This window comes from Peromyscus maniculatus, chromosome 2, assembly GCF_049852395.1.
Source record: "Peromyscus maniculatus bairdii isolate BWxNUB_F1_BW_parent chromosome 2, HU_Pman_BW_mat_3.1, whole genome shotgun sequence".
Classification (NCBI taxonomy): Eukaryota; Metazoa; Chordata; class Mammalia; order Rodentia; family Cricetidae; genus Peromyscus; species Peromyscus maniculatus.
The window spans coordinates 140,513,091-140,539,497 of NC_134853.1; the positions used below are offsets into that span (position 1 = coordinate 140,513,091).

The following is a 26,407-nucleotide window of genomic DNA, read 5'->3' on the forward strand; positions in this document are numbered from 1 at the left end:
ATAATTATCATCATTGGCAGCATCCGGACAGGTCCATCCCCAGAGGGAGGTAAGTACTTTATCAGAGATACCTCTGTACTCTCTAAGAACAGACTTAAGCATCCAGCCTACCTGTTTGAGAAGGCCTGGCGGATGTGCCAATTAAGCTTTACTTCCTCCTTTCCCAAACCTTACCTCTAATTCCAGATCTCCTTTTAACTATCACCAGAGGCATCTAGCTGTAAACAGGTTGCCTAGCAACTGAGCACACTTTCACCCACCCTGTAGAAAAATGGCAGATAGCTTGGACAGATATGAGTCACAGGAAAAAAGACAGTTTTATTTTCTCCCATTGACCTAGCAACTTATAGATTCCTAACATTTCTACCAATCATGTTTAAGATTATAGTTGAGCACATAAGAGCCCTCTTCTTAGATATTTAGCTGAATTTAGCCTTTAGTTAATTCATTTCCCCATTGGTCACTTCCCTTTGGGGTTGCAAATGATAATTAACGGTTATTGCCTCCCTATGTGATTCTTATCACCCCTCCATTTGACCCTGGAAGCCTGGCTTTGCACTGCTAAGGGAATACTGCTTGTAAGTGTATATATACCAGGACTTGAGAAAAGAGAATGGAAGAACTAGATGGGTAAGAACTTGAGAGGAACAAACTGAGATGGGGAAGAAGTAGATTGAAGGGCTAGAGGAGAGTACTAGAGGAACGAGATGGAAGATGAGGAAGAGCCAGATGGGGAAGAACGAGATGAGGAGAGAGGAGATGAGAGAAGAGATGATATGGGAAGGAACAAGATGGATGAGAACCTAGAAGGGGCAGAACTAGATGAAGGAATTAAGATAGAACCTAGAGGGGACCGCAGATAAGTATAGAGAGAAATCAGGCTAGAAATGAGCTAAAAATGAGAGCAGAATATAAACTTGTAACTGGCAGAGAATAATAAAGTATATGGACTAAGGAGTTTTGTGTACATAGATTCATTTCTTCTCATCAAAGATTAATTATCAGCTGGTTGTAGATTCTTCCCGGACCCTGGGAGGGAACTATCGAGGGGCTGGACCCCCATACTCCCCAATACCACATGTATGCACCACCATGGCTGGTTTATGTGGTACTGTGTACTGAACCAAAGCACTTCGTGCTAGATGAACATGCTTTGAGCTGAACTACACCCTCCTTCACATCACTTAACATTTTTAATAAATATAGTACTACTGATTCAGTTTGAACTCCAGCATTATTAACTAGTTTAGTTTTATAGTATCCAACACATTTCTTAATTGAAACCTCTCCTTATCAACAAAAAGGATCTTGTCAGAGATGTAAAATGTGATAAAGTATATAGTATGCCTCGCCTACAAAGAGCTATGTATTCACTAAGTCTTTCTACCTCCAATAAGGTTAACATAGTTGAAAGGAACTGACTTCACTCCTTGATTTATTTCTAGCTGTACTGAGGATCAGTCCTGAGGCCTTGCTCAATACTAGGCAAATGCTTAACACTGAGCTATATGCTCTCCCTTTTCTGATTTCATTTAAAGGCAAGCTCAAGACAAGTTATGGTAGCATGCCCTGCAATCCCATCACTAGGGTGTGGAGGCCAGAGTGTTGTGAACTGGTGGCCAGGATGGGTTACAATGAGCTCTAAGACCAGGCTGGGCAACAGTAATGCCCTGTCTCAAAACTCAAACCAAACTAAAGGTCACAAAGTCATTCAGGCAATCAGGGTACTCACAGTAATATCAGAAACTTAGTCACCAGCATGTTAGGTCTGAGATACTAGTTATATAAGCTGAAACGGTAATGAGGCATTAGGTGTAGAGAAAAGACATTTGGGATTCGGATCACAGCTGGGGTACTGAGTGTTTAGCCCAGGGAAAGCATAGTCAAACTGAGTAGGAACAACCACTGAAGAGTTAGGAAGTCCAAGTGTTTGGGAACTTAAGAAGACAAGTGAAAAACTCGCAAGTAAAAGTCAAGGAGACAGACTGGTAAGAAAAAACTCAAAAAAGTCAACACCGATTCATTCAGTGATGAGACTGGCTGGGAGTCAAATGTCACATCAGACTGTCATAGTCACAGCTGGGAGTGGTAGCCCACGCCTTTAATCCTAGTACTGGGGAAGCAGAGGCAGGTCAATCTTTGTTGAATTCCAGGTCAGCGGGGGCTACACAGAGAGATCTTGTTTCAAAAAAGGAAATGAAAAAGTCATAGCCAGATATGGTAGCAGGAGAGTCCCAAGTCCAATGCGAAGGGGGAAGCAGTACTGGGGATAGGGCTATCTCAGTTGGGAGAGTGTTTGCCCAGCACATACGAAGCCCTGTGTTCAATCTCCATCAGTACTGAATTAAAAGTGGGTTTGGTGGAGCACACCTGTGATCCTAGCGGTGGAGGCAGGAGGACCAGGAGTTCAAGGACAACCCAGGCTACATGAGACTCAGACAGGGGGGTTGGGGGTGGAGAGAAAAGAGTAAGAACGAATATGAATATCCTAAGAGGAGAAAGACATTCCACAGTGAATTCACACTGATTGATTGATTAGGCCAGGCAAGAAATAAGATTGTCACTGTAAGAGGAAGTAGGTGCTAAGGATTTCTAATAGAACAGAGAAGGACTATCGGGTTATCCACCAGGATGGCAAATAATGGATGAGATCCAGTACACAGGTGAAGATGTTAGCCTGAAGAAGAGGTACTGTCTATCTCGATCAACAAAAGAGGTCCATATTCCTAGTCAGGGAGGTGAACAGACATTCAGGAAGGAGCTTACAGAAAATCCCTTCCAAGTATCTCAGTTTCTACAGACCAAGAAGAAGCTCCTCAACAACAGGTTCCAGAAGGAGATTTCCTAAGATGGCAGGGTGGTAGTGGACTGGTTGGCCCCGTGGATGCAGGGGAATCTAACAGAACAGGTAAAGACTGAAGGTGGTCTATCAAACACACAAGAACAAGAACAACAAAGGACACGAGAAGTATACACCATAAAACAGTAACTGACTACCAAAAAGCAGAGTACGGAGAGTAGTATATGATGGGGATGAGGCAGGATGGAAAAGTCACAGGAACAAAGCACCCTGGTTGGTGCTAGTAAGGTCCATCCAGTAAAGAGAATGAAGCAAAAAGAGCAGGACAGAGATAAAAGTTTAAATATCTAGGAACTGCTAGAGAACGATCTTTGAGATGCCTCCATTTTTTTTTTCAAGTTAAGCTTTACTTATTTATTTTTATGTATATATGAGTGCTCTATCTGCATGGACAATTTTATGCCAGCAGAGGACATCAGATTCCACTATAGATGGTTGTGAGCCACCATGTGGTTGCTGGGAATTGAACTCAGGATCTCCAGAAGAGAGCAGCCAATACTCTTAACCTCTGAGCCACCTCTCCAGCCCTATGAGTCCATTTATTAAGAACTTTAGGGAAGGGATGGCAGCTGGCTCAACAGGGGAAAGGCACTTGCCACACAACTCTGGTGATCTCAGCTCCCTGGAACCCAGGTGAAGGAGAGAATTAATGCCAAAACTTGTCCCCTGGCATCCACATGAGTGTCATGGCATGCATGCTCACAAAAATACATCATACATGTACACTGGTGTGTATATACACATACACAATTATAAACAAAGAAAGATGCTTCAGTATAGAAATAAAACAAGAATTCATGGATCAGATTTGAAATGACAGCAGAGATTAGAGGCAGATAATGAAGCAAAGCCTAAGCATTCCTAATTTTTTTCTGAATGATTTATTAAAAATTTGGAGAGAACTAATCACAAATTTTCTCATGAAAATGATTCAGATTTCATTTAAAAATGATGCAATCAGTAAAAGTTTTTAAAGGTTCAACCATTTTATTAACATTATGCTCCACAGTATCCAGTTTGACCAGTTAATTATCATTAAAGCATATTCATGGAGCCTAGAACCCTGCATTTGTGTGTTATGGAGGTAAACACACAAAGTATTAACTATATTAAAGTTAAGTCCCACTCTCCTTGGATTATTTCTTGATCTATTATTTATTTAATTTTCTAAGCTCAGTAAAGTTAGTACTGTAAAAAGAACAGCTCTTTTCACATCTGAGATTTCAGTAGGCCATTACTCAAACACGTGTAAATACCATTTGTACACTCCTAATTACCTGCTTTAGAAAAGCACCAAACCTGTAACTAACTTCATAGTTAATCTGACGACCGGGTAAACATACAGTTAAAGAACGATTTTCCATAGCCTAAAAGATGAACCCTGACTTTCATTCTGATCAGAGGAGACAAATGATGCAGCTTCTTTGTACTAACACATCACATCTGTAGCAAGACTGAATAGTTACCTAGTGTACTCACCTCCTGGATAGCCTCTTCGCTGGGAAGCATGGAACATAAACATGTGACATAGGCTTGCTGAAAACATGACACCTGTGAAAGTTCTTTAGACTCTGCACACAGCTTTGATAAAGCAGTAGCTTGGGGGATGCAGTTAGATTTCAACAAATGTTTGATTCGCATCTGTAGAAAGGAAGGTCCTTCTTGTGCAATCAATTTGTTAACTAGAAAAAAGGAGAAATGCAACAGGATGATAATATACCACAGGCAGAGTGGCGGTGACACTGTCATCGCTCTTCCGCTGCTTTCGCCTTTTTCCTCCCGAGACAGTCTGCTGCAGGTCAGGCTGGCCTCAAGCTCACCGTACAGCTGAGGCTGACCTTTGATTCCCGATTCTCCTGCCTGCCTCCACTCCTCCAGTTTACTTGTTAATAAACCCAGAGTTGCTATAAATGAGTGCTTATTCTAGTCTCTAGACTCTTCTAACAGAGGCAAGAGGAAAATAAAGCTAACAATTTCCATTAATTAATTGTATTCTAACAAACTTTTTAATGAAACTGTCAAAATTTCAAAATTATTTAGTCATCCCCCCCTTACTTTCTGATAAGTCCAGTAAAGAACGGTAAAGAACAGTGAAATCAACCATAAATGTAAATAAATTCAAGAAAATGCAACAAGTGACCTACACAATATTAACTGAATGAATATGAGGTACCAGGTTTTAAGCTAAACGGTCTCATATACCTCTCATTTATTCTTCACACCACCACCAAGGCAAGTAATGTCCACAGATTAAGGTTAGAAAAATTAACATTCAGAGAAGTTAGGTAACTTGCCAAGGATTCCAAAGCCAGTGGTGCTGTTTCCTCTAAACCAGGCATTTCTCAAAGTGTGTTCCACCGACCAAATGACCTGAGAGATAGTCCTAGAAAAAAAAAGGATTCCTTGGTCAAATCTCTGAACAGTCCTGCAATGAATAAAACTGTTCACGTGTCCAATGTTTCCCAAACTGATTTGACCAGAGAACCCTTTTATGAATATTAGTCCCTTGTAAAATATATATTCCTGGTTTAGTACACACTTTGGAAATGCTGCTCAGAGCACTAATTTACAGTGCTCAGCCAAGACTTCAACTTTGCAAAGCTGCTCAACAAGTCTGTGACATTACCCAGCGTTCCCTAAAGAACAGGCTGAAATGCAGCACTCAAGTACTGCTTTAGGTGTTTAATCTAAGACACTGTTTCTCAGACTTCAAAATGCTTTCTAAGACACCCAGGAAGCTTATTTAAATGTATATTGTAGATTGTGATTCAATAGGCCTAGAGATGGGACTCTTTAGAAAAAAATTTTGATACATTCTTACTGTATATCCCTGGCTAGCCTGTAACACTCTATATACATCAATCTTTGCCTCAGAGATCTACTTGCCTTTGTTGAGATTAAAAGTGCCATCATTTCTTTAATTTTTTTTCTTAACAAAACCCCCTCTGTTGTAGTCCCCCTGGTTTTTAAATTACCTTTTTAAAAATAAGGTAACTCACTATCTACATGTATATGCACAATGTGTATATACACACACAGCTAAAATGATTGTCCAAGACAGGCATGGAGGTGTATGCCTGTAATCCTAGCATGGGAGCCGAATACAGACTAACACTTCCAGGACAACCTGCATGCACTACAGAGCAAAGCCTTTTGTTTCTTTTTTGAGACAGGGCTTCACTATGCAGCTCTGGTTGGCTCAAGAGCTTGCTATGTAGACCTAGCTGGCCTTGTACTCAGAGATGCACCTGCCTCTGTCTCAGGGGTGCTGGGATTAAAGGCATATACTACCATGCCTGCTACAAGATTCTTTTATATTTATATATTTTTTTTCAAATTTATGTATTTAAATGTGTACCATGTGTGTATCTGGAAGTTACAGAGAGTTGTGAGCCACCATGTATGTGCTGGGAAGTGCTCTTAACCACTGAGCCATCTCTCCAGACTCAAGATATATTTAAAAAGAAAACAAACGAAGCTCTTATTTTGACATCAGTGCTCTAGTTTCCCTCCCAGAGAAACAATTCTTTTCCACTTTTTCTGTCCCCTTCCAGAAACGATCCCTTTCTTGACCAACTAAGTACATGATCTGGTTCATCCTACTACCATCCCTTAGAGTTGCCTTATTATTGTCAACCAAATAGAACCTCACTATGTGGATGCACTATAACTCACCTCAGAGATTCCGTAACTGATCATTTACAAGTGGTTTCTGACCTTTAGCAGTCATCAATAATGATGCAATTCACAAGGACGTGCATATGTCATTCCACCAATGAGAATATTAAGAAGACAAAAACAAAACAAAACAAAACAAAAAACAAACCAAAGTCCTAGAAGTAGAATTACTAGGTGAGAGGCTTTGTCCAATAGCTCTGGCCCATACTGCCAAACGATTCTTAGAAGTTGTACCCACATTTAAATTACTTCAGAGTTCAACTCTAGAGGCTTTAGATTTAGCAGGCTTTAGAGTTTGGATTCTAGTCTATGCTTTTGGTTTGAAATTCTATAAAATGGAGCCAAAGTAAAAAGTCATAGAGGAAAAACATCACATTTACCTTCGTCTTTTCCATTTTAGAGTCACAATCATTAAAATCCACAATATATAACCATAGCTCCCCTTATCAACAGTTCTTTAACGTTATGTCAATTATTCAAAACACAAAACAAAACAATGGAATGTTCTTGAATGCTACTCCTTTCCTCGGGGAACCACTGAGTTCCTGTCCTGATCGTGTGGTTCTTTAAACTCTTCTCATTATTACCCTGTCTCCCTCTCATCCTCATCTGCCTAACATCAGACCCTGCGCTATCAGCCTTCCAAGGCCATGAGCAGCTTATGAATCCTACAGGAGGCAACACATTGAAAACAGGAATGTTACCTTTAAGGCCACAGCACTGCTGGGTTTGCACAGTATTTTCCACCTCTTACCACACTAAGATTTCCCTATAAACGGAGAATAAGGGTTGTAATGTAAAGGCAGTTAGACTGTAGATTTCAAAATCGACATCTGAGGTTCAGCCTGACTCTGACACAAAGTCACTGACCACTCTGAAGCCCAAACTTTTCATCTATAAAATTCATTCACCTGGAGGGGATCCCAGAATCATACATGAAATAGGAGTGGTACAAATAAAACACAGCCCAAAACCAAGCATGAAATAAATGTTCAACTATTACTCATCTCTGATATCGTTTGTGATCTTCTGCTACCAATTTGTGATCAAATACAATGTTCTGTTAACTTCTGTATTCTCTATAGAACTAAGCACCATGGACACAGCAACGTAAGCATTATCTACCCTCAGTCAGATACTTTTCAAGTCACAGATATTGAACCTACCTCTACAATTTTAACTACATGGTCTTGGGCATGTATGAGCTCTCCTCTACTTACGGATGACATATGAACACACTAATACAATACTCAAGACAGAGCAGGCCCTCTAAGTACCACTGCTGTTATTTATAGGAGAAAAAACAATCTACTCAATACATTACAATTACTGTCACTTTCTCTTGGGTGGGGGTGGGGGGCTGAAGCCATGGCTTCAAGTTTGCTGGGTAAGCAGTTCTATCACTGAGCTCTATCTACAGATCCTCCCTCTTATCAATTTTAACACAACTCAGTCTGGCATTTAAAAATCATTTCAGTAGACTGGAGAGCTGGCTCCCCAGTTAAGAGAACTACATGCTCTTCCAGAGGCCCCAGGTTCAATTCCCAGGACCCACATAGAAGTTCACAACTGTCCATAACTCCAGTTCCAGGTCATCTGATGCCCTCATACAGACATACATGCAGACAAAACAATACACAGAAAAAAAAATAAGTCATAAAAGATATAATTTCAAGATGCTCACTGGATAAAAGCACTTGCTCTGAAGGCATGAGGACTTGAGTTTGAAACCAGAATTCATATAAAAGGTGGGCATATGCTACTAACCCCACCACTGAGGTTTGGAGACAGGCAGATCTCCAGAGCTCTGCTGGCTGGCCAGCACTGCTGTCCTTCCAGCTCAGTAACAGATCCTGCCTGTCTCCAGGCTAAAGGTTAATCCACCTGCCTCTGCCTTGTAATGCTAGGATTACTGTGCCCCACCATGCCTAGCCTCTTTCCCTTTCTTAAAAAGTAGTATCTATATTTCTTAGTAAATTTACTTGTCAATACATGTTATTTGTTGAAAGGAAATCCAGGGGCTGGAAAGGCAGCTCAACAGCAAAGCATTTATCTTATATGTCTAAGATACTTGGTTCATGCCTAGCAATGACAAATAAAATGAGGATCGTGTGAATCCATGTGTTTCAATACTTAATAAAGTTATCCTCTGGACTCTCACATGCTGTGGTACACAATATACACAAATAAATTAATATGTAAAAAACTTAGAAAAATGAAAGGTGTAGCTGAGCATGTAGCTTAAGTGTTAGAGCACTTGCCAATTACGGGCAAGGCCTTGGGTTGCTCCCTAGCCACTGGTGCTGGGGAGCAAAACTTAAGTTATATGACACTTTACCTCCCTATATTTTATCATCTGAAAAGAATCACATTGAAGGTTTTATTGAAAAGGAGTTCTTAAGGTTGAAGAGGTGGCTCAATGGTTCAGAGCATATACTGGTCTTCCAGAGGACTCAGGTCCAATTCCCAGAACTCACTTCAGTTAGTTCACAACTGTCTGGAACTCTATCTCCAGATGAATCCAAGACTCTGGTCTCCTTGGGCACTGTACTTACATGCACACAGCCACATAGCCACACCCACATATATGTAATTTAAAGAAGAAAAAAAAATCCAAACCTTTAAAAAACAAAATAAAAGGAGCTTTCAGCTAGGCAATGCGTTACAGGCTTGTAATCTGAACCCTTTGGAGGTTGATCAAAAACCCAAGGCCTTGGGCTGGAGAGATGATTCAATGGCTAAGAACAGTAGCTGCTCTTAGACAAACTGAACCAGAGAGAGCCTGACTCAAAAAGCAAAAACAAACAGACAAAACCCCAAACCAACTAAGCCAACAATGACAACAGAAATAGAGCAGGGGATGGCAGACAGGGAAGACAGGAGACCCTTGCAAGATGTTTTTATTAGTCAACCTAGTCACAAGACTGACTGGCACTCACAGGCTTCGGTTATAAACCATTCTACACACATTTTACAGATTTACTAGCACGTGAATGCTGGGTGTGGATGTGGATTGTGGGTGTCCATGAGGAAGTTAGAGGACAACTTTGTCAAGTTGGTTCTCTCCTTCCACCTTTATATGGGTTCCAGGATTTGAAATATGGCCATTACATTTGGGCAGCAAGCAAAGTGCTTATAGGCCTTTTGAATTCAAAATAAAACTTAATTCCAGAACTCTGTGAGTACAAAGCTAGACTGGTTTATACTAGGAGTTCTAGGTCAGCCAGGATTACATAGTGAGACCCTGTAAGTTTTATAAGATTATAATGAAGGGGCTGGAGAGGTGACTCAGCATTTAAAAGCACTTGTTGCTCTTGCAGAGAACCTGGGTTAGATTCCTAGCACCCACATGGTGGTTCACAATCACTGACGACTCTAGTTTCAGGAGTATCCAAAGCCCTCGTATCAATTCAGCAGGCACCAGGCACACATGTGGTGCACATATATATGCAGGTAAAACAATCATATACATTTAAAAAAAATCCAAGGTTGGGGGGGAAAGAGATAGATATTAGAGTCTAAAATTCCTACAGGTAGGCTGGAGAAATGACTCAGTACTTAAGAGCATGTCAGCTCTTCCTGAGGACCCAGGTTCAATTCCTAGCACCCACACAGTGGCTTACAACCATCAGTAACTCCAGTTCCAGGGGGAATCCCACACACCTTCTTGAGGCCTCTGTGGGGCACCAGGCATGGATGTGATACACATACATACGTGCATGCATAATGTTCATACACATAAAATAAAAATAAATCTTAAAAAACAAACAAACAAACAACAACAAAAAACAATGTCTTTCCATTTAGTGACAATGTAGCATTGAAATACTGTGATGGAATGCATTACTCTGTGATGATGCTGATATAAACAGACTTACCACACTGACAGTTTCATAAAAAGTACACTAAATAAAATTAGGAAGTACATGAAACTTGATAATGATAAGTCATGTTTCTAGTTTATGTATTTACTATGCTATAATTAAAATGTACTCCTACTTATTAAAAAAAAGTTAGCTTGGTGGTGGTGGTGGTGCACCCCTTTAATCCCAGCATTCAGGAAAGTAGAGACAGGCCAGTTTTTGTGAGATCAAGACAGTCTAGTCTATAAAGTGAGTTCCAGGACAGCCAGAGCTACACAGAGAAATCCTGTCTCAAAAAAAAAAAAAAAAAAAAAAAAAAAAAAAAAAAGTCAATGAAATTTTACGACTTACCTTCCTCTGTTTCTACTGGCTGTTGAGAGAGAATTTTAAGAAGAACAGGGTTTTTCCAAACTCCTTCTTTTGTAACATGAACCAGTATTTGTAGATTATTATTCCCAAATTCCAACAATGCATCATGTGACTCCTAAAACAAAAGCAACATATTTAAAAGAGAAGCTAAGAACAAAGCTTTGCCTCTTCTCAATCTAGTTAAGTATCAATAACTGAAAAGGATTTGAGTGGGGGCAGTTTGTGGTTTTCTACAGTGGCTTTTTTTTTTTCTTTCTTTTTTTGGTTTTTCAAGACAGGGATTCTCTGTGTAGTTTTGGTGCTTGTCCTGGATCTCACTCTATAGACCAGGCTGGCCTTGAACTCACAGAAATCCACCTAGCTCTGCCTCCCAAGTGCTGAGATTAAAGGTGGGCACCATTGCCACCCAGCCCTACAGTGACATTTTTAAGCAAAAAAAAATCTTTAAAATTTTTTCATGAATTTCCCTCATGTAAAATTATCAGTCAATTTATACTTGAATTTGAAATGTCCTAGTATTTAAGATGGCCAGACCCAATAATCTTGGCAGTAGCAGATTTAATTTTTTTTTTTTTTTGGTTTTTTGAGACAGGGTTTCTCTGCGTAGCTTTGCGCCTTTCCTGGAGCTCACTTGGTAGCCCAGGCTGGCCTCGAACTCACAGAGATCCGCCTGGCTCTGCCTCCCGAGTGCTGGGATTAAAGGCATGCGCCACCACCGCCCGGCAAGATTTAATTTTTTTTAAAATTTATTTATTTATTATGTATACAGTACACTTATCCCTGCAGGCCAGAAGATGGCACCAGATCTCATTACAGATGGTTGTGAGCCACCATATGGTTGCTGGGAATTGAACTCAGGACCTTTGGAGGAACAAGCAGTGTTCTTAACCTCTGAGCCATCTCTCCAGCCTCCAGATTTAATTTTTTTAAGACTACTGATACAGCTTTCATTATAAAGGCCTGTTCATTATTTGTACAGGCAGCATACTCTTACAAACATAAATAATTATTGCATGGTAATAAATGACATGGAAATCATGCATGCTACACAAGCATTCTACTGCTGGACTTTAGCCTCAGTCCTGATTTCCAACTATTTAAATTCTTGTTAGTCTATTATTTAAAAAAGAGATGGCTCTATATAAAATGTTATAAAGTCTTGGTTATTAGTTTGGTTTTCAAAAACTTTAATTGCTACACTAGGTATGGTAGCACATAGCTTTAATCTCAAACTTGAGAGACAGAGGCAGGCACATCTAGAGTTCTAGGCCAGCCAGGGCTACATAGTGAAATCCTGTCTCAAAAAAAGAAAAAAATGATGTCCAAGCTAGGTAAGGGGAAATTGGCACATATCCAGGAATCAGTAAGAGGCAGGAAGATCAAGAGTTCAAGGCCAGCCTGGGCTACATAAAACCTTATCTCTGGCCAGGCGGTGGCAGTGGCGTTGGCGGTGGCGCATGCCTTTAATCCCAAACTCAGAGACAGGTGTGCTTTGTGAGTTAGAGGCCAGCCTGGTCAATAGATCGAGATCCAGGACAGGCATCAAAACTACTCAGAGAAACTATCTCAAAAAACCAAAACAAAAAACCAAAAACAACACACACACATACACACACACACACAAAACCCAACCAAACAAACAAAAAACTAAAAAAACCAAACCATGCCGGGTGGTGGTGGCGGCGGTGGGGGCGGCGGCGGCGGCGGCGGGGCACGCCTTTAATCCCAGCACTCAGGAGGCAGAGCCAGGCGGATCTCTGTGAGTTCGAGGCCAGCCTGGGCTACCAAGTGAGTTCCAGGAAAGGCGCAAAGCTACACAGAGAAACCCTGTCTCGAAAAACCAATAAATAAATAAATAAACAAATAAATAGAAAATAAAAATAAAAAAAACCAAACCAAATCAACCAAACAAACAAAAAAACCTTATCTCAGAAAAAAAAAAAAACAAAAACGGGGGTGGGTGGGGTGACATCACCTTCCAATAATCGTTTACTAATACCAATATTTAATTTGTATTTATTTAATATAATTTTAGCATTATTTAACACAGCAATTTTCCTTTAACAGCCTGACAGATCTTCAGACTTCTTTCTCCTGAACACAGGACAGATACTTTGTAGTGAAGACAAGGAATCTAAGTGAAAATTTCAGAATTTCCTGTTAGGTCACTGGACCTACAATGTCTACCACAACATACTGGCAGAAAACATTATCACCAGTGTGATAAACAGCAACTGAAATGTAAATGATCTGAATACTTTCTTCTCCCCTTCCATCTCTCCAAAGCTGATAGGTTGTCACTGTTCACCAGGACTTGTGGACTTAAATGATCCTCAGCCTCCAAAAGAACTAGAGCCAAGGCCAGGGACCGACCGGCACATTGACTAGTTTACTTTTTCATCTGTTAAACTCAGAATATACTTCACTCAGAACAACTTTTGTTGCCATTAGGTATTTGATTAATTAATTATAGTAAATGTATTTTAAAAATTGAAACTTATGTTTCTTCTAATTGAAAAAAAATTTTTTTTATTGAAGGGATGAGGTCACAAGACAGTCAGTATGGCAGCTCATTATCTCCTTACAACAAGTGTATTCTAAAACTTGACCTCACACTGCCTGGCCTGGTAGAAACAAGCACCCTCACCCACTGAGCAATTCTGCCAGCAGATTTTTTAAAAGTACAAAGGTCATACCTTGAAATCTGCAAATCTGAAATGCCATAAGTAATTAAGTTTCATATCATTAAAACAAATATTTAGTCAAATAGTGCAGGATCACATGCAGAGAAGTATCCCATATGGTTATTAAAGAGGAAGATCAACATGTAGAATAAGCCTCATTCTCATAATAAAAACTAACCCCACAAGCTGCATGGCCAACAAATGAGCATTGTGTATTGTGTGTTGTGTGTTCAAGGACAGCCTGGGCTACAAAGTGAGTTCTAGTCCATTCTAGATACCATACAGATGCTACCTCAAAAAACAACTCAACATCATGAAAAAAAAAATCCTTTTCAGGCTAGAAATATAGCTCGGTATACAAGTGCTCACGCAGCATGAGCAGGGCCACATAAACTCCAGCAAGAACAAAAACAAAAACTTGTTTAGAATGTGTTTTCTAAAATGCATAGAGGAGGCACAGAGAGGCTGTATAGCTATAGTATGTCTGTAGTAGCCGGCGCCAACTGAGGCCTCGCTGATACAAATCCTTATCCTGGGTAGGGATGGAGCACGAAACCAAACAAAAAACCAAAAGGCCAGGCACAGCGACATGTCTACAAATCAGAGCACTTAGGAGGTGAAAAAGGAAGATCATAAATTCAAGGCTGAGGCTGGAGATATGGCTTAGCAGTTAAGAGCACTGGCTGCTCTTCCAGAGGACCCGGGTTCAATTCCCAGCACCCAACATGGCAGCTCATAACTGTCTGTAATTCCAGTTCCAGGAGATCTAGCATCCTCACATAGACATATGTGCAGGCAAAATATCACTGCACATAAAATAAAAATAAAATAAATAAGAAATTATTTTTTTAAAAGTTTAAAAGGTTTATTTTTGTCAAAATTATCCAGAATGCCATGTATTACCGTGTCTACTTGTCACATAAAATGAAAAAAAGCCTTATTTTTTTACATTTCATATTCAACAGGGACCAAGCCTCTTAATTATCCGCAATGTTATTTCACTAATTTTACTGAACACAGATTCAAAAACCTATCCTGTGCACCTGACAACTACTAAACATTTCACTCGGGAAGGGGCACTTACTTACTCAGCAAACAATCTAGGAAAACTAAGAAGCATATAAAGTGTTCTATCTAGGGAGGATATAATAAAATACTATAGCACTAAAAGAATCGAGTTTATTTGCTCTACTAGAATGTGACACGTCAAGACCAAACTACTAAGGCCTCAAAGCAAAAGACAAAAATATATGTGCTCAGCTGGGCACAGTGCTGCACGCCTGTAACCCCAGCATCCAGGACGCTGGGGCAGGATTGTCACAAGGTTGAGGCCTGTCGGGGTACGTACAGACTTAGTTCAGGGACAGTACGGGTCTTGGATTTCAGCTAAGCCAGGGCCACAGTGTGATCATCTCACAAACAAACAAAGCCCAAACAAAAGCAGAAATCAACATCCCATACACAAAAGATGACTTTAAATAGGCCAGAAATATGACAAAGAATTTTCTTCTCCCCAAGGAGAAAAATATTACAATCATTTCATTTTGTATTATGTACTCCAGAGGAAACAAATTCCTATACTCTGAAGTATGTTTTTAATATATGAATCTTTATCTGTACCCACATGAAACACATCCAAGATACTTTGAAATGCGTGTCCTAGATGAAGCAGTTAATAAAGGATTCCAAATATATTGGCAAGCTAAGTTTCCTATGCGTGCCTCCTTGTTTGTAAATGAGGACTCAAATAATCTTCACATTATAAAGTTTACTTAAGGGACATAAAATATTTAAAATAAAGCACAAAGAGGCCGGGCGTGGTGGTGCACACCTTTAGTCCCAACACTCAGGAGGCAGAGGCAGGCAGATCTCTGTGAGTTCGAGGCCAGCCTGGTCTACGGAGTGAGTTCCAGAATAGGCTCCAAAGCTACACAGAGAAACCCTGTTTCAAAAACAAAAACAAAAAGCACAAAGCAGTGAGCCTTAATTAGTGGCCAATAATTAAATGACTGAAATTATTTAATGTTATAGAATATTATTTTAAGATGTGTTACATTTGTTTATGCTGTAGAACATTTGTTTAATGATGCAAAGATGTCCTGCATTCCTTTATGTTGCATTTGTTTAACTCTGTGAAGCTGTGTTACTTTCCTGTCTAAAATACGATTGGTCTAATAAAGAGAGCTGAACGGCTATAGCAAGGCAGAGAAAGGATAGGCAGGGCTGGCAGAGAGAATAAATAGGGGAAAAGGAGGCTCAAGGAGCAAGAGAACAAGGAGAGAAGGATGCTAGGGGCCAACCACCCAGCCAGCCACAGAGTAAGAGTGAAAGTAAGATACACAGAAGTAAGAAAAGGAAAAGCCCAGAAGCAAAAGGTAGACCAGATAATCTAAATTAAGAAAAGCTGGCTAGAAACAAGCCATGCTAAGGCCAGGCATTTATAAGAAAGAATAAATCTCTGTGTCTGATTATTTGGGAGCTGGGTGGTGGGCCCCTCAAAAGAGCCAAAAGAGCAAAGAGAAAAAAAAAAAGACCACCAACAATTTAATGTCTATTTGTATGTGTATGTATGTCTATGCCGAGTGTGTGCACACTGAGGTCAACACCTTGGTGTTGTTTCCCAGGCATTTTACCAAGTTCCTTTGTTCAAGAGGCCTGGGGTAGGCAAGGCAGACATGAGCTCTAGGAATCTTCCTTTCTCTGTTTCCCATCTCGCCATCTGGAATGACAGGCCCAGGTACCACACCTGGCTTTTTACATGACTTCTGGGGATCCAAACAGGTCCTCTTGCTTGCAAGGCAGGAACTGTACTGGTTAAAGCATCTCCCTAGTTCCTGAGTGTATTTTTAAAATACTTCTCAGTTTCTACCCTAATGGATCATTTGACACCTGTTGCTGGGTGGGCCACTTGCCATTTTCTAACCTGTTCACCCACTTGGAAAGGCGAGAGTCAAGTAGTCTCCTGTGAGTATAATGCATGAGTAAAATCTACGACTACCAGTTTGACTGATTTAGATACACATACTGATTAGCAAGACACAAGTGTGTTATTAACAATCTAAATAGTTTATTTAATAATCATAAATATATGAATATGTAATTGGTTTTGTTGTACATTTTCAAAGTTTACTTTGCCAAGAATAAATGTATGTCTTGGGCAATTAAGCAGAGAATTTCTCTTGATTAAAATGGACTCACCTGTAGAGACTGAAGGAATGGTACCCAGACTTCACAGGGCAGTTCACTTTCAGGCACTGAAAGCAGTAATTCAAAACAACTCCTACAATACAAATAACTATGTAAGTACACAGGGAGATTACAGTAATAAGTACAGCATGAAAGCAATATGCAAGACTTTTATACTTGTTCAAACTATTTTAAATACTTATACTCTTTATATTTTTTCTTTGAAAATGTTCTACTAGCTTTTCAAGTATTGAAAAAACAAAAGAAGGTCCAGAGAGATGGTTAAGAGTACTGACTGCTCTTCCAGAGGACCTGGGTTCAATTCCCAACACCCATATGGCAGCTCACAAGTGTCTGTAATTCCAGTTCCAGGGGACCCGATACTCATGCCAAAACACCAATGCACATCAAATAAAAATATTTTGGAGAGATGGCTCAGTGGTTAAGAGCACTGGCTGCTCTTCCAGAGGATCTGGGTTCATTTTCCAGCACCCATATGACAGCTCACAATTGTCTATAACTCCAGTTCCAGGGGATCTGGTGTCCTCATACAAATGTACATGCAGGCAAAATGCCAATGCACATGAAAATGAAAATAATTTTAAAAAAAAAGAAAGAAATAGCTATAATGCTTTACATCTACATTATTGTTTTAATAAAGTTTAGAAATATTAGACCAAAAAAAAAAAAAAACTGGATCTGGGGATATTGTGAATTTAATTGACATAGTGATAAAGAGAAGTAGACTGTCACCCACATCAGTTTCTATCACTTGCAGAGGAAGCAGAATGATTAGCAAAGTTATTTCTTCACTTCTAAAAAGGAAGCAAGAGTTTCTTCTTTCTACCCTAACCACTACCCAGACACAGAGAAGAGGGAAAAAAAAGGGATTATGAAAAGATTCAGAAAAACGTCAATAAAGAACTTAAAATATTAATCCAGGATAACTCTCCTAAATCTTACAGCATAATCACTTTGCCTGTACAGATTGGTATCATGTGGCAGGATAGAACAATGGGATTAAAAGGGGAATGCTAATCCTCCACCAAAGTATGATGTCAGAGATTCAGCTGTGGTGAACTGAATACAAACAGGTCCTACCTACTTCTAGAACAGAAGTAACAGATTACCCTGACAAGCACACATTTCATTCAACAATGCAGGATTTAACTGAGGCAACACCAGCCTACACTTGAACAGCTGTTGATGAAACAGTATGTTAATGGTGTAATTTTGTCTGTTACTAAGCAACCTAATATTAAAACAGCTAAATGACTATGGACTTTACTATACTGGTATTTTGTGCTGATAAAATTATTTTTAGTTCAAATGATGTAACCGAGTTGCAAGATTTCACAGTATCTTCTCCAACATATATGGTGTTTCTCAAAGATAACCAGTTTCTAGATCCTGAATCTATAATTCTGATTGCCAACTTGATTAGACTGAGATTCCTAGAAGATGGGCAGAGCACAGCTGTGAGTGTATCTGTGAGAGCATTTCTACAGATGACTAGCTAAGGGGAGACTTCCATGAGGTGAGCAGTACTGTCTAAAGATTGAGGTCCGGGTGAATTAAAGGAGGGTCATGGAGTCAGCCCAGCCTGTGGGTATTCTCTCCCTGCTTCTTGCTTCTGGGTGAGAACGGCTCTACTTGGCCAGGCCTCCTTCTCATAATGGACCAAAACCCCTGAAACCGAGCCTGGAACTGAGCAGAAACAATCCTCCTCTTTTAAGTTGGTTTTCTCTGGCATTTATTTGGTCCTGGTCACAGTAACTGTTCAACACACAATCTATAGCTAAGGGAAAGAGAAGGGAAATGGATCGGACTTGTAGTACAAGCCTGAGTAAGAAAAGAGACCCCAAAGACAGCTACAGATTGTTTAGCTGGAGCTTCACTTGGACTTTCTCTCTTGGCAATTTAGGGGTGAAGGCTCAGAGCAAAGGGAACTGGTGCTTCTGCAGAGTAAATAGTGCCACTGTAAAGAGAAGTCAGGCAAACATCACAACCAACAGTACTTAATTCTTAAGTAACTGAAGTGTTTGAACTTACAGGACTAATCTGCCAAGCACTAAGAGGACATCTTCACATTCAGTAGTTAAAAATGGACGTGCGCTGGCAAAGCTTTGGATAGCAAGGCGGTATACCTCCAGAAGATACACAATGTGTTCTGATGCATTCTTGTTGCTTGCATATTGCAATAAGGTCTAAAAAAAAAAAAAAAGAATTAATTGTTTTATAAATAAAAATGAAATAAATTGGTTCTTTACACTCAAAAGTTCTATTTCTTCCTTCTTTCCTAACACTCTCTTACACACTGTCTTTTTAGGTCCTGTTTGTTTAGAGGATTCTATATTCACCAAAGAATGAATCATTCCTCTGGAGTTAGTGGAATACAGAATGGTTCTTTTGGCAGGACGAAATCTGAGGAAAAAGCCATGGTATACTTGGGCTGAGCACCCCATACCTGTACAGTTGCAAGTAGCAAGTCTAGTTAACATCACAGTCAATTGAGCAGGGAAAAGGAGGAGGAGGGTTGCTATATGCACACCCTACCCCTCACAACAGAGTAACTTTCTCCTCCCCTTTGTAGATATTTATTATTCAAACATACTGCCAGATATATTCACAACAGAGAGACATGTGGCTGATCTGGCCAAGTTCTGTTTTGGGTGTATGAACAAGCAGGCAGTTGTCCTGAGTTGAACTTTTAGAGAGAATTCCCTATTTACCTTCTTATGCTTCAGCATAAGTATCCTAAATATAATTAAAATCAGAGACATCATCACAAGGTACAACTCAAGTTTGTCAACCAAAACAGAGAACAACCCAAATTATGACCCTTAACAATCAGTCCCTCCTTCCTCTTTCACCCTATAAGCAAAGGCCCACTAACTAACTCACATGGCCCACTGTCACTCTTGACAGCCAAATCCTGAGCTATACTCTCTTGCTTTTGAATGAAGTATACTTGCTTACTCTTGCAATCTACATGAGCCTTTATTTTAATTCCTTGAAAAAAGACACCAAGAATGATGTGAAATTGGGCAGTGGTGGTGCACGCCTTTAATCCCAGCACTCGGGAGGCAGAGGCAAGGGATCTTTGTGAGTCTGAGGCCAGCTGGGTCTACAAAGCCAGTTCCAGGTCAGCCAGAGCTGTTACACAGAGAAACCCTGTCTCAAAAAACCAAGACCAAAAAACTTTGCTGTGACTTTGTGTCATAGCCCCACATAGGCAGGACATCATTTTCCCTCTAGAGAACACATTCTAACTGGTCTCTAATGAAACTAGGCTTTTAGCTAGGGCTACTCCTATAAGACAGAAGGCAGCTTGATTATGAGTGAATTCTATGTGACCTGAAGTTTTTACCCCCAGAGTAATTTCTGTAAAGATTTCTAACTTACTGTCTTGGAATTTTCTGTCTAAAGAACTACAAATAGGGCTAGTAAGATGGCTAACAGTTAATGACACTGGCTACCAAACCTGATGACCTGAGTTCAACCCCTGGGACCTATATGGTGAAGGAATAAACCAGCTCATATAAGATGTCCACTATCTCCACAGGAGTGTCAAGTACACATGCACTCCCCCTCCAAATGCACGCCGGCGCACGCGCGCACACACACACACCCGCACATAACTTTTTAAGAACTACAAAGAAATACGGTAACAATGCAGGATTCCAAACTTTCTACACTTTAGTGTTCATATTAAGATCCCTTTCTGAGCTGGGTGGGTGGGCTGCACACCTGTAATGCCAGGGCTGTAATACCAAGAGTTTTTGCACGGGAGTCAAGAGTTAAAGGTGGCCGGGCGGTGGTGGCTCATGCCTTTAATCCCAGCACTCGGGAGGCAGAGGTGGACGGATCTCTGTGAGTTCGAGGCCAGCCTGGTCTACCAAGTGAGTTCCATGAAAGGCGCAAAGCTACACAGAGAAACCCTGTCTTGAAAAACAAAAAAAACAAAACAAAAAAAAAAAAGAGTTAAAGGTGATTTTTGAGACTTCACAGACTGAGGGTGACCTGGGTTACACGCAGCCTATCTCAAATAACAATAAAAGATCTTTACTATCAGCTCTGATTAAAAAACAAAACAGTTGGGCGGTGGTGGCACACGCCTTTAGTCCCAGCACTTGGGAGGCAGAGGCAGGTGGATCTCTGTGAGTTTGAGACCAGGCTGGGCTACAGAGTGAGTTCCAGGACAGGCACAAAGCCACACAGAGAAAAGTTGTCTCGGAAAACCAAAAACCAAACCAAACCAAACCAAAGAAACTCTCTAATGACATGTGATAAACCATCGTACTACATATAGTAAAATGTTCTTGACACACTGAATGATGTGGTCTGTATGCACTTGAATGCCTACCAACCTACAACTAAATGGCCTTCTGTATTTTCAGAAATGTAATGTATCATTTAATCAAATCATCCCTCCCCGTTTTTCCCCCACAAAGAAAGGGTCTCATGTAGCTCAAGCTGACTCATCTACCTTGAGTGCTAGGATTACAGTGTGCCCACCATGCTCAACTGTTGCTGTGCTGGAGATTAAGCACATCAGACAGGCACTTTACCTACTAAGCTACAGCCACAGTCCAAGTTACTCACTTTCAAATATCCCAGACTTGGGATGTTTCATTGTGTTGACGACTCCTCCTCCTCCTCCTCCTCCTCCTCCTTCTTCTTCAGATTTTTGTTTTACTTTACTTTGACACAAGGTTTTGATATATAGCTTTGGTTGGCCTCAAATTTGCAGAGACCCGTGTGCTGTCTATGTGCACTGGGATTAAAGGCATGTGATATTATGCTTGGCATTTTGTTTTATTCTTAGATATGTGCACTTGGGCACACATGAGTGTTGGTGGCTGGGGAGGCCACCTCTGGATCTGGATCCCTTGTGAGCCAACCAATGTAGATGCTGTGAACCAACTCAGCTCCTCTACAATAGTATATATGCTCTTAAGTGCTAAGCCATCTCCCTAGCCTCTTGATTTCTATTTTTATATTCCTAAAATGTATTTGTTCCATGTTAGTTCACATTAAATAATGGGGTCTCCTTAATATACCCACTAGGATCATGCTGAGCATTTCAAAAATCCCTGAAACAATCTTCACTGGATTTTGCTATTTATTCATTTATTTATTTGGGTGCTGCTGGAGACTGAACTTGCTAAGTAAATTCTCTACCACTAAGCTATACTCCCAAAGTTTTATCAGTTTTTAATGTAAGATTAGAATGAATGAATTATACTTATCCAAATAACATAAATAACTCATATAAACAAAATCCCAAAAGAAGCATTTAAGAAAAATTTTCTTGCTGGAGGTGATGCCTCATGCTTTTGTTCCCATCATTTGGGAGGAAGAGGCGAGCAGATCTCTGAGTTCAAGGCCAACATGGTCTACAAAGCAAGTTCCAAGAGAGCCTATACAGAGAAACCTTGTATCAAAAACTCAAAAACAAACAAAAACAAAAAAGAATGAAAGTTTTCTTGTTCTTTTCTTAATAAAGCTGGAAATGAGGTAAATAATGATAAATATGACTCTTTCAAGTTCAGTGGCATTTTACAGAGATCAAATTAATGAAATCAGATATGCATGTTTGAAAGAGTACTATACCTATTTAGGCACTGCGTTTGTTTATTTATTTGTTTGTTTATTTATGGTTTTTCGAGGCAGGGTTTCTCTGTGTAGCTTTGCGCCTTTCCTGGAACTCACTTGGTAGCCCAGGCTGGCCTCGAACTCAGAGTTTTTGATCCCAAGTGCTGGGATCAAAGGTGTGCACCACCACTGCCCGGCCTATTTAAATCCTCTTAAAGGGTTCTCTTATTCAAGTTCCAGGCAAATTACCATCAGAACACTACTTTAAGCCCTTGCTATATATTTCAAATCTCTATTAAATATTTTCGCCTGGATGGCCTACTCAAGTCTCAAACCCCAACATACACAAAACCAAACATCTCCCTAGAAAATATACCCTCTTTTACTTCCTCTGTCTCTTTTCAGGAGCCAAAACTAAAAATAATGTTGAAACAATCCACAAAGTTTGTTGACTCTAGCTCAAAAACTAACTCAGCTCACCCACCACGTCAGTAGCCAGTGACTTATTCCAAGTCCTCAATACTTTCATAAGAATTGCTCTAACAGTTCCCTTCTGCAGATCTGGATACTCTCCAGCTCTTAGGAGTACTATAAATGCAACATATTTGTACATTAAAGAACCAATGCATAGGGTGTAAAGAGCACAAAAAGCTGTACTAAAAAATGCTATCACAGCTAGACTGCAATGGTTATAGGACTGTGGACTAGTTTTCTGTCATCTTTATTCTATGGAACTATCAAGAGGGAATAATTTCAGGATGGTCACATTTTATGCAAAGGATGCATTCCAATTTTAGTACTAATTTTCCCACGGAAAATCATAGTAATATTTATTGGGCATGTAGTATGGAATAGACACTTTCTTAAGGGCTTTCAATCTATTATAGTCAGGTATCATATGACAATGTTTTAGTTAACAAGGGATTGCATTTATGATGGTGGTCTCTTAAGATTATAAGAGAAACAACAGGATTTCCAGCTTTGGATCATACTATTCTTAGTTTTGGTGAATAGAGAAGTTAAATACAGGTGATGTTGGATCTAGAGATGGCTCAGTCACATTGAGTGCCCATTAAGAGTACATAGTGCTCTTTGTCTTGAGACAGTCTCTTCCCTTATGTAGTTCTGGCTGTCATGGAACTCACTATGCAGACCAAGCTGGCTTCAAACTCAAGAGTTCTACCTGCCTCTGCCTCCTGAGTGCTGTAATTAAAGGCGTTTGTCACCATGTGTCAGGCTGTACACGCTGTTCTTGTTGAGGACTCAAGCTCAACTCCCAGCACACAAACACACTGTTGGGCAGCTCACAACTGCCTTTAAAACCCCAGCATCCTCTTCTGGCCTCCACATACATTGGCACTCATATTCACATACCCATACATAGGCCTACAAACTCACATCATTAAAACATAATCAAAACAAATATATTTTCTAATGGGTGATGTTAAGAAAAGCAAAACGGGTTTGTTTGGAGAGGTGGCTCATTGATTAAGAGCACTGTCTGCTTTTCTGGAGGACCCAGGTTCAATTCTCAGTACCCACATGACATCTGTAACTCCAGTCCTAAGAGATCTGATACCCTTTCCTGACCTCTACAGGTACCAAAGACTTACATGCAGACCAAATACCCATAAACATAAAATAAATACAAGCTTTAAAACAAGAAAAGAAAGAATTTTGTTCAGAAGTATGCCAATGTCACACAGTGGGAAATGGAGACAAGCCTAAGACTGGACCAAATCTCTACGGTCTGTCTGGGCAGAAGACAGGTTAGGCCACTGGATTCTCTTACACAGATGGAAACAAGAACATAGCATCACTAGGGTAGAGAAAAAAGATTATATGGAAAATCCCAAAATGCAGAAGCCCAGAACAAAAGTGATCTGTGCTGGGATTAGGAAGGAAAGGGTATATCCTTAACAGCTTACCCTTAAAAATGTCATGTGGTAGTACATGACTTTAATCTCCGCACTAGGGAGACAGAGGCAGGTAGATCTCTGATCAAGGCCAGCCTGATCCACATAGCTCATTCTAAGACAACCAGGCCTCCAAAGAAACCATCTCAAAAATTGTGTGTGCATACAATTGTGTATGTTTGTGAACCTAGAGCTTCAAGCATGCTAGGCCCTGGCTAGCAGCTGCCTGCTTACAATGAGGAAGTGGCTAATTAAAACCCTAACCCTTGCACCTTATGTTGCTACTTACACCCAACTCAAACTTTCCGTATTAGCTACACCTTGAAAAAAAAAAAGTATTGGTAGGGTCTCTGGCCAGCCTCAAACTTCCCATTTAGGCAAGGATGACTTTGAATTTCTGATCCAACTGCTTCAACATCCTAAAAGCTGGGATTGATTATAGACCTGTTTTATGTGCTACTGGGTGGGGGCCAAAATCAGGGCTTCATGCATGGTAAGCAAGCACTTTACAGACTGAACTACATCCAGCCTCTACAGCTGATTTTTTTTTTTAAATGGGAGAAAAAAAAGACTTACTTGTTACTTCTATTTACCACTGATCTACATCCCTGACGTTTAGCTCACTTTTTAAATAAGAAACCAGATTTTATGCCTTAAGTTATCCACTGTGCAAATGTTGAACAGACAATCTGAACTAGTCAGCTGGCTACAAAGCACATCCTTTATCACTGGTCTTTATGTCTTCTCAGAATACACAACTCTACTATTTTCTTAATAAATATGTTTATTTCCAAATTCTGCCTTTTCTTTCAATGCAATGCCTTTATTTAGTATTTGCAGCCAGTGTGGCATAGTGGTCACCTGGCCCTCCTCCTGAGTGAGTACCACATCCACCCCGTATCTAAAGTCACTGCTCTGGGAAACGTTTGCCAGCACTAGTGCTGAGTGACACCCACTACTCTGCCAAGCTGTGGTTGTTAGGGAAGTAGCTCAGCTTAGGTAGAATGTGCGCCTAGCACGCACACAGCTCTGGGTTTGGTCCTAGCACCATGTAAGATGGACAAAGTTTACTGGCTGTAGAAGACCCTACCCAACTATCCACCCACCCCCACAAACCAACTGGCCACAAGTGCTGGGGGTTCATTACAAAACTGAACAGATAGCTACTGACTAGGAAAGCTCTACAACCTAGGGCAACGGGGAATTTTTTTTTTAAAAAAAAGAAATTTTGCACATAACACAAGAAATCTTGTTCTGACTTAAATTTCTCAACATATGAAATACATAAATTCTAAATCAACCCCAGGTGGTAGTAATGCATAGCTTTAATCCCAGCACTTGGGAGGCAGAGGCAGGCAATCTCTAAATCTGAGGCCAGCTTGGTCTACAGAGTGAGTTCCAGGACAGCCAGGGCTACATGGAGAAATCTTTTCCTGAAAAACAAACAAACAAACAAAAACAAAAAGTAAAATTCTAAATCTGAGTGATGATTATACTGTAAAGGATAAGCTTCTAGGGGAAGTCAGCAACTGAATGTCATCCCTGACGCAGAGGGCAAAGTTTTAAAGTGCAAAGGTAAGGATGGCTTCAAAGAGGATTAGGACCGAGATGTAACCATCAATTAGCAATGAACCTGGATGGGAAGAGAAGAGCTGGCTGCTCCAAGTCAGGAAGCAGCTAAAGTAAATTCAAGTCCAAAGTCTTGTATCTGGGCTGCTGCTGTGACCCAACTCCTACTCTGCACACTAGTTGCAGCTGCTTTTCGAGTTTAGAAATCTGGCTTACTTCTTACCCATCAGTCTACACTTCTTCATCCACACCCTGATAACATTTCACTGGATTCAGTCCACCATCCCCATCTTCCCAGAATGTTTTAGTTAGTGATCCCGTCATGAGTCAAAAATATGCTTTCTAGCGTCATCTCATTTTCAGTCATTTTAAAATATCTCTTGCTGTTGCTGTAACAGTAGTATATCTTTAAATACACAAATTTTTGGGCGGTGGTGGCGAATGCCTTTAATCCCAGCACTCGGGAGGCAGAGGCAGGTGGATCTCTGTGAGTTTGAGGCCAGCCTGGGCTACAAAGCGAGTTCCAGGAAACACAGAGAAAGCCTGTCTTGAAAAACCAAACCAAAACAAAAAACAACAAATACACAAATTTTTCCATAATGCATAAAAATACTACCCAGAAACAAATCACTGTTAACAGGCAAGTTTGAGTTTCCTCAATGTACAAATTGAAGCACTTTATGT

General features: G+C 40.3%; 1 protein-coding gene across 2 annotated transcripts in view; it reads right to left on the reverse strand.

Annotated features, from left to right (window-relative positions):
- The window catches only part of Rlf (RLF zinc finger), a 70,665-nt gene that overhangs the window by 26,587 nt on the left and 17,671 nt on the right, over positions 1-26,407 (reverse strand). For both annotated transcript variants that reach the window (XM_006995784.3, XM_076564976.1), the window contains exons 2-5: positions 18,693-18,847; positions 16,653-16,734; positions 10,753-10,885; positions 4,340-4,542 (exon numbers count right to left, since the gene is read on the reverse strand). In XM_006995784.3, the coding sequence (XP_006995846.1) occupies positions 4,340-4,542; positions 10,753-10,885; positions 16,653-16,734; positions 18,693-18,847 (573 nt within the window). The remainder of the gene's footprint in view (positions 1-4,339; positions 4,543-10,752; positions 10,886-16,652; positions 16,735-18,692; positions 18,848-26,407) is intronic.